General features: G+C 36.3%; 1 protein-coding gene across 3 annotated transcripts in view; it reads left to right on the top strand.

Moving 5' to 3' along the window:
* Nucleotides 1–9788, top strand: part of LMBR1 (limb development membrane protein 1) — a 202636-nt gene that overhangs the window by 46048 nt on the left and 146800 nt on the right. For all 3 annotated transcript variants that reach the window (XM_017519518.2, XM_017519510.2, XM_037735352.1), the window contains exons 2-3: nt 2083–2155; nt 5225–5264. In XM_017519518.2, the coding sequence (XP_017375007.1) occupies nt 2083–2155; nt 5225–5264 (113 nt within the window). The remainder of the gene's footprint in view (nt 1–2082; nt 2156–5224; nt 5265–9788) is intronic.

The following is a 9788-nucleotide window of genomic DNA, read 5'->3' on the forward strand; positions in this document are numbered from 1 at the left end:
AAAAGAAAAGAAAAAGAAAAAACGGGCAAAACACTGGAATAGATATTTCTCAAAAGAAGACATAAAGATGACCAATAGGTGTATGAAGATACGTTCAACGTTACTAATCATCAGGGACATGCAAATCAAAACCACACTGAGTTGTTACCTCACATCTGTTAGAATGGCTATAATCAAAAACACAAAAGATAACAAGGGCTGATGAAGATGTGTTGATAAGGGAACCCTTGTACATTGTTGATGGGAATGTAAATTAGTACAGCCATTAGGAAAAACAGTGTGGAAGTTCCTAAGAAAATAAAAAATAGAGCTACCGTACCACCCAGTATTACTTCTACTGTGTATATGTCCAAAGGAAATGAAATGAGTATGTTGAGGAGATATCTGCCTTCTCATGTTCATGACAGCATTACTCACAATGGTGAAGTTGTTGAGTCAACCTGAGTGTCTGCCTACAAATGAATGGATCAAGAAAATATAGTGTATTTATGTGAGGGAGTACTATTCAGCTGCAAAAAAGAATCTTATTATTTGCAACATCATAGATGAACCCGAAAGACATTATGTTAAGTAAAATAAGCCAGACACAGAAAGACAAATATTGCATGATCTCACTTCTATACAAAATCTAAATATGTTGAACTTTTAGAAATAGTGAGTAGAGTGATGGATGCCAGAGACTGGGGGTGGGGACTTGGGGATATGTTGGTCCAAGGGTACAACATTTCAGTAAGGTAGGAGGAATAAATTTGCAATCCGTTATATAACATGAAGACTATGATAAATAGCAATGTATTATATTTTAAAAATCACTAAGAAGTAGAAGTATTCTCATCATAAAAAATTATAAATATTTGAGGTAATGAGTAAGCTGATTAGTTTGAGCCATTCCACAGTATATCCTGTTTTAAAACATCATGTTTGTACACAGTGAATATGTATAACTTTTATTTGTCAGTAAATTAGGCCGGTTGCAGTGGCCCACACCTGTAATCTTAGCACTTTGGGAGGTTGAGGCGGGCATATCATGCTTGAGGTTAGGAATTCGAGACCAGCCTGGCCAACATGATAAAACCCCATCTTTACCAAAAAATACAAAAATTAGCCAGGCGTGGTGTCGCACACCTGTAGTCAGCTACTTGGTGGACTGAGGTGAGAGAATTGCTTGAGTCTGGGAGGCAGTCAGGCAAGATTGTGCCATTGTACTTCAGCCTGGGCAACAGAGTGAGATCTTGTGTCCAATAAACAAATAATAAATAAAGCAAAATTAAAAATACAGAATTTAATAATAAGTCTCTTCTTCAACTGCCTTTTGGTTTGATATGGAGTATATTTATTGAATAATTATTTTCTACCCACATTGATTTGTGATTCCTTTTGTATGTTAAACTTTTATATAATGGAATCTGTTTAATATATCTATCTGTCAACTTTTGGTGCCAGCACATTCTTTAAATGAATTGAAGCTTTTGATAATGTTTTAATATTTTATAGGCTTAGTAGTTTCTAATTGACTTTATTTTTCAGAGTTGTCAGTGATGATAGTCTAGTTCTTCACACTTCCACATGATTTTGAAAAAATTTGATCAAGTTGCGGAAAGAGAAGTCTCCATTGGGCATCTTTTTTTTTTTTTTTTTGAAATGGAGTCTTGCTCTTGTTGCCCAGGCTGGAGTGCCATGGTGTGATCTCGGTTCACTGGGTGAACCTCTACCTCCTGGGTTCAAGTGATTCTCTTGCCTCAGAGTCTGGAGTAGTTGGGATTGCAGGTGCCTGCCACCATGTCCAGCTGAAATTTTTTTTGTATTTTTTAATAGAGACAGAGTTTCACCATGTTGGCCAGGCTGGTCTCAAACTCCTGACCCCAGGTGATCCTCCCACCTTGGCCTCCCAAAGTGCTGGGGTTACAGACGTGAGCCACTGCACCTGGCCTATATTTTGTTAAAACTTTAGTAAGATGTCCAACATTTTAACTTTTTAATAGTTTAAATCCTTTTTTGCTGTAAATGTCACAGATATATCTTCTATTATTTAAAAAAGATATGCAAAAGAGTAAATGATCCATTAACTTTGTTTTGTTTCAGATATGTTTCCTTCTTTTTGCCATTCTCTACATTGTTTCCTACTTCATCATCACAAGATACAAGAGAAAATCAGGCAAGTGGAAACGTTTCAATTAAAACCTTTATTAGAATGCCAGGTGGTCTAGGCATGGTTTATGGGGTATATTAGTACACTTCAGTGCGATAGTGTATTGAATATGGTGGTGATTGAAGTAAGCAGTTGTCTGCTACTAAGAGAACTAAAAATAACCTCCAGGGAATTTGACTACTCTTAGAGCCATCCTGTTAGTCCAGAGTCCTTGTTTATCACAATTCTCATGTCCAACTAAGAATAGTGCTAGGCTATTGAGTATCTGGGAAACTCTCAAGTTTACGAGGATATTTGGTTCCTTGTGAGAGGCTCTGACTTTGAATGTTTTACTCATCCACATTCCGTATCTTTTCTGGCCACTAGAGCATATAGTAGATATTTAAGTCTCCATAATACTATTTAGTATCCAATTATTAGCATCTTGTATTCTCCTTTTATTCTTTCATATATATCCTTATCCAGCCAGAGGGACTACCATATCTTTACTCTTTTTTAATGAACTTTGTGCTCATTAATTCAGACTTTTTAGGTCAGGGTTTTGTAAGTACTTAAGCAATTGCCTTACTGTCTTTTGTTAAATCTCAGCTGTTTTCTGAAAATCACAGGATTATCTACTTGTGATGTTGGGCTAATAGTAGGTGCTATGTGATTAGTTAGTTAATGATTCCTTGATACTATGTTATCAGTTTAAACTTGTAGGACTTTTGAGAGAAATAAGGTCATAGTGCTTGCTCGAGTGTATTACTTTAGTACTGTTACTTGGCTCTGTGACTGCACTGAAGTACCTGGTGGATTCTATAACCTCTAAAAATTTTGAAGGTACAGATTCAAAATAGTATCTTAGCTATTTTAAAAAATTGATTGGCATGGTTTCATGGACTATAGACACAAAAGGGGAGAGAGAAAGAGAGAGAATGAATGAATTTAAATGGATCATTCTACATGAAATGAGAGGTTGGTGAGTGGGAAACTGGAGATGTATGAGGTGATTTTTAGAGTAGTGCAGGACTGGTGGGAGAGTGATGAGGACTCTGCACCTGGCTGGTAGAGTGCTGGGGTTGGGAATAGAGTGAAATGAATATGGAGCTAATAAAACATTCTTTAAGACTTGATTTTCCCCATGCAGAAAACTTGGTTAAAAAAAAAAAAAAAAGACTTGATTTTTTTTTTTCTGAGACAGTCTCACTGTGTTGCCCAGGCTGGAGTTCAGTGGCATGATCTTGGCTTACTGCAATCTCTGCCTCCCTGGTGCAAGTGATTCTCCTGCCTCAGCCTCCCTAGTAGTTGGGATTACAGGCATCATCCTCTACCATGCCCAGCTAATTTTTGTATTTTTAGTAGAAATGAGGTTTCACCATGTTAGGCTGGTCTGGAACTCCTGATCTCAGGTGATCTGCCTGCCTCAGCCTCCCAAAGTGCTGGGATTGTAGGTGTGAGCCACTGTGCCTGGCCAAGACTTGATGATTAATTGGATGTGAGCACAACAGTGTATAAAAAGTAATTGTAACTATGTTCTTTTGTGGAACATTTGGTTGTAAAAGTTCTTTTCGGCATCTTGGAATTAAGAATGGAGATGGACTAATAGAATGGCCCAAATATGTCCTTGATACTGAAGCAGGTGGGTGCACAGAATTCTAGAGACCTGAGCAGAGAGCCTTGGAGGACATTAGGCATATAAGAAGAACGGGCCAGGAGGGTTTGTGGTATTCTTATAATTGGACAGTCTCTTTAACTTGTAAATTTATGTGGGAGGACAAAAGAGATTGCTGACAGGCATGAGCAAGAAGGAGGGTATCAGAGTGAAGGCCATCTGCTACTTAAAAAAGATGAAGCAAACTTTATAGATATATATAATTTTAAATACATTTTAATATATTCAATATACTTATATAATATATAGTTATATATAATTTTATATATTATATATATTTGTATATTATATATTATATATAAAATATATCACATATAATATGCATTATAATTCTATATTATAACTTATATATAAGTTAATATATAATATATAAAATATATAAAATTATACATACAATATATAATTATATATTTAAAATTATATGTAAGCATATATAATTTATATAGTATATAAAATCTTTATATATTATATAGTATATAAAATAAATTATGCAATATATATAATTACATATATAGTTAAGATACTATATATGGTGTAGAATTTTTTATATATATATATATATATATATATATATATATATATATATAAATAATATTTTTTGAGATAAGATCTTGTTCTGCCCCCTAGGCTGGATAGCAATGGGGCAGTCATGGCCTACTGTAGCTTTGACCTCATATGCTCAAGTGATCTTCCAACCTCAGCCTCCTGAGTAGCCTGGACTACAGGCGTGTCCAGACTAAATGTCCAGGCTAAAAATCTAATTTTTAAGATTTTTTTGTAAAAATGGAGTCTCCCTATGTTGTCCAAGGTGGTCTTGAATTCCTGGGCTCCAGAGATCTGTCCACATAGCTTCCTAAAGTGTTGGGATTACAGGTGTGAGCCACTGCACCCTGCCAATTTCTGTTTGTAACTTCAACAATAATTATGAGTTACTGATGCAGTAGTATCCAAGGTTATTTAGGATGGTTCAAGAGACTCCTTGCTACTATTATTAGTGACAAACTCAAATTATAGAAAGTTAGATGTGTTCTAGGTTTCTGAATTTTAATTTTATAGTAATTTTTGTTGGCTGTTATCAACCAGAAAATTTTATTTATTAGCAGTTTTATTGAACATTGTATAACATTTTACTTCATAGTGGTACTAAGTTTCTACTAAGTTTTATTTTCTTGAACAAATTTTAATTTACATATAGTAGTTTTATTAATCAGGATTTTGTTAATCAAAACATCCCATTCTGTATATACCATACTACTTGATTTAATGAGATATAAATTTGGATCTATGCTAAAACAAATACGGTGCTTTTTGAAAATTGTTTCTGTTCAATAATAGCCTTTTTAAGTTTATAGTTTTTAGTAAATTAATGAAACATTTTGTTAGAAGATAAAGAAATATTAATACCTAAAACATTTTTGCAGATGAACAAGAAGATGAAGATGCCATTGTCAACAGGATTTCGTATGTATTTTAAAGTTCTGTTGTTCTGTTTCTGATTCTTAAGTCATAAATTGTCAAAATTCAATTCTAATTTTTGGACAGAAATATGGAAAATATTCACGCAGCACATTACAACAGCTTGTATTATCCTTTTCTTCTTTCATGTACATATTTCATATTACAACAGCTTTAACATATTAATCCTGTTCTTGGAAAGCATACGTAAGCAAATATGTATGGATAATTGAGCACCGATTATCTCCTATTGAAATTTGCATATTTAAGGAGCTGACAGATTTTATCTTCAGGGGATTAAATGAGGAAATGGCCTTCAGTTTGAGAAAATTGCCTGGTCATAAGAAAGAAGACTCTTTGCTGTTTGAATAGTCTGCTGAGAAGACTGTGATGCTCTCGAACCAGGCAGCAGACATATCCTCTGGTTAACCAAACCTGCCTGCTGTGAGCAGGAAGGTGGGCCCAGACCGTCCTTCAGATTCCTTACGTATACCAGTGAGGTATGATAGGGAGGTCCTGTAATTTTGTTGAAGTATCATACTTGATGGAAAGCAGTGAATTCCTTTCTGTTAGTTTTTGCTTGTTTAAATGTGAAATTGCACAGATGCACCTATGTAGGAAAGTTCTGTATTCCAGGATTTTTTAATTGATACATTAAAATTCTTTTGAAATCTCAAATTTATAGAAAAGGTGGAAGTAGAAAACAAAGTTTTTTTCACTCAAACTGTTCAGAAGTTGCTCATCTGATGCTTCATTTCTTCAGGATATTTTCATGTATAATTCCTATAAACAGCACATTCTCCTAGATATCCACCATGCAACCATCAAAATAGCGAAATTAGCATAGACAGCAGTTCCACTTATACCCCATTCAAACTTACTGCTTACCCCAATAATGTCCTTGCTGTAATGAAAGGATCCAGTCCAGAATCACACATTGCATTTGGGGGTCATGTCCTTTAGTCTCCTTCAGACTGAAACACTTCTTCAGTATTTCTTTGACTTTCCTGACCTTGATACTTTCGAAGATTATTGCATAGTTATTTGGTTTTGTCTGATCTTTCTTCATAATTAGTATCAGATTATGCATCCTTTGCTGAGGAGGATGAGGGAAGTAAGAAACGGGGAAGAGGAAGAGAAAGATTCTATGTTCTTTCACATACTTGTGTACATGTGAAGATAAATACTTATACATACGAGGGAATAGTATTCTGCCGTAAGAATAAATGAAGTACTGATGTGCTGTAATGTGGATGGACCATCCTAAGTGAACGGAGCCAGACACAAAAGGCCACATAGTGTACGATTCCATCTATGAGCAATGTTCAGAGTAGATAAATCAAAAGCAGATTGTTGATTGCAAGGGGCTGAGGGAGAGGAGAATGGGGATCATGGGTATGACATTTTCTTTTGGGGTGATGAACATGAAAGAAAGAGGTGGTTGTACAACACTGTGAATAAACTAAACACCCCTGAATTGTTCACCTTAAAATGGTAAAGTTTATGTAATGTGAATTTCACCTCAATAAAAAATTAGTAACTCCCAGCTAATAAATGACTAGGCCTGATTTGATTCATAACTGAAAAATGAATACAAATGGACTATGATTTAGTAGATTTGGTAATTTATTTTAAATGACATAGGGAAGCTAGATAAGAAATAAAAATAGCTGTAATTTTATGTTGGAAATTCTTACTCTCTAGCTTTAAAACCTAGGCCCATGATGTTTTAAATTTACAGAATTAGGGGTTTTCGTTTTGTTCCTAGCCCTGTGACATTTGTGAAAATTAAGTGAATCATTTTTTTCTCTGTGCAAATTACTGCCTTTTTAAAACGTCACTTCTGCCACCTTGCAGAAGCTACAGTGAATAACAGACTGAATAAAGGTAGATATCCCGTCCATGTGAAACCTCTGTTGTGAAGGGCAAGTGAGGTGTGTACTTTTCTCTTCTCCGTTCAGTCTGTGTACCACCTGTGGTGGTAAATTGACTTAGATTTACTTACAGATCCATACTTTATAAATGGAAAGGAACACATCACTTTGTCTTTTACCCCTAAGAGTACATTGACTGACATTAGGGTGAGGTGCTGTGTCCTTATGGTAGATGGCCAGGAGCATCTTTACCTGCTTTCAGGGTAGCTGGCACAGCACGTGTGAGGGGTTTGGGTTTTACCAGTCACAGGTGGTTTCTGTATTCTGGGGATGTGTACAGAAATCCTCTTCCTGAGGGGCAGTGGGTTCAAATAAAGTGGTGAAATGGTTAGGAGAGCTGCAGGGGGAAGAGGGTCACCTGAGAGAAGGAGTCTGACCTAGTCACTCCCACCTTTCTTCCCTGTCTCTATTGATCTCTTTGTGTTTTGCTGTGGTAGAATGAGTGAGAACTGATGAGTTAGAGGGATCTGGGTTCAAATTCTGAATCCAAGATTGACTTGAGTCCAGAAGATACTGAGAAACATTCACTTTCTCTGTATGTAAAACAGAGTTCCCACCTACTTTGTAGTACTGTGGTCTGGATTAAATAGCATTTGCTAAAAAAAAAAAAAAAAAAATCTAGAGTAGGGTGCTTGATGCACGATAGACGTGAGATTAATGTTTCCTCCACCTTAGGATTTTTGACCTGTTTTGTCTGCTTAGAATTCTTTTTTGTCAGATATTCCACTGAATTAACTCTCTCACCTTCTTCCATTTTGTTTTGCTTTATTTCCCCAAGTCTCAACTTTTCAGTGAGGCCTTCCCTAAGGCCTCACTGAAATATTCCACACTTACTGTCCCACGCTTAATATTGAATATTAATATTCCCTAATATCTCACATTTGATATTGAAACCCGTGTGTCCTCCTCCCCATTTCCAATCCTCCTTGGAAATTGAAAAACACCACCTACAGGTGTTTTTCTGTAGCACATATCATCTTTAGGATATTATATATATACATATTTAATGTTTTATTCTTTATTGCCTGACTTTCTCCAGTCCAGGATAAACCCTCCTGGAGCAAGGATGTTGGCTTGTTGGTTCACTGTTCTCAGATGCCTAGCACAGTCCTGGCACAGGGGAGTAGGCACTCTACAAATACTTGTCTAGTGAGGGAGCCCCACCTGAAAGACCCACTGAGGTAGGATCTCTGAGACAGGCTTTAACAAAAGCTCCACGGGTGATCCTGAAAGTGCTGCTGCTTAAGAACCACTGGTTTTGAGTGATGTATTGGGAAGCCTAATTCATACAGCAAATGTTTATTGTTTAGCTGAGGTGAAGACTTAAGATTGAATGCTGGTATGCCAACATTTCACAGATGAATGTAAAATGTCACTAAATTTGTTACTTTTCTATTGCCCAGAGAATCAGACCTTTTGATGATATTTGGGAGGGTGTGAGCCAGATGCTAAATACGAAATTTTCTTTGTCATCAACACCATATACATTTTACTGAATAATTTTGAATGACTTAAATTCAACTATGATAAAATCTTGTTTCCACATCTACTTCTTGATTAGATATTATCAACCTGTTAAAGTTTAAGATGTAAAGTGGCAGGTTTTGCTTATGATTTGTTTTTTAATTAAAAATATATATTGAGATATTAACTCATGAAATACATTTTTATGGTAACCTGTATTTTGCAGTGGAGTTTTAAAAATGTGAGGTCTTTCATTTTGTTGATAACTACAATAAATAAAAAAGCATTTATTCTTTGTTTAAGCAACTTGAGTGTCACAATGAGTGAGGTGCTGAAAAATTAGGAAGAAGGGAATATTGTAGAAGTTGGGAAGAGTTTCAAGAAGGAAGTAGTGCTTATTAACTTGAAATGTCACAGAAGGTCGTACTCAGATTGCAGTGAAAAAGTATCTGATGGATTTGACCATAAGGAGAACCTTTTTAGTACTAGATGAGGAGCAGAAATCCTACTGCAGTGGGCTAATGAAGAAGTTGAGGATAAAGAAGTAAAGGTGTGATATGTGAGTTCTGCTTAGAAGCATTTTGAAAGAGCAGAAGCACCTGAGGATATTTATTTTAGGCTGATCGGCAGCTAGAGGGAGGATGACTGGTGAAGCAAGGCCCCTGGAGATGGCTGAGGTAAAGATAAGCAGGAGAAAGACTTCCTCCTTTGACAGATAGGATGGTAATTGTCTGTTGACAGCTCTGTCAGGTGGTAAGTATGGAGGGATTGTACCCCTTTTTTCCACTCTGAAATGAGATTCAGTCATTTGCTGGGAATGAAATGAGATTCAGTCATTTGCAGGGGCCATAGTAGAAAGCTCAGGAAGAGCCTGATTGTGTTAGTTTGTTTTGTGTTACTATAAAGGAACACTTGAAACTGGGTAGTTTATAAAGAAAAGAGCCGGGCGCGGTGGCTCAAGCCTGTAATCCCAGCACTGTGGGAGGCCGAGGTGGGTGGATCACGAGGTCAAGATATCAAGACCATCCTGGTCAACATGGTGAAACCCCGTCTCTACTAAAAATACAAAAAATTAGCTGGGCATGGTGGTGCGTGCCTGTAATCCCAGCTACTCAGGAGGCTGAGGCAGGAG

This window comes from Cebus imitator, unplaced genomic scaffold (assembly GCF_001604975.1).
Source record: "Cebus imitator isolate Cc_AM_T3 unplaced genomic scaffold, Cebus_imitator-1.0 Scaffold20, whole genome shotgun sequence".
Classification (NCBI taxonomy): domain Eukaryota; kingdom Metazoa; phylum Chordata; class Mammalia; order Primates; family Cebidae; genus Cebus; species Cebus imitator.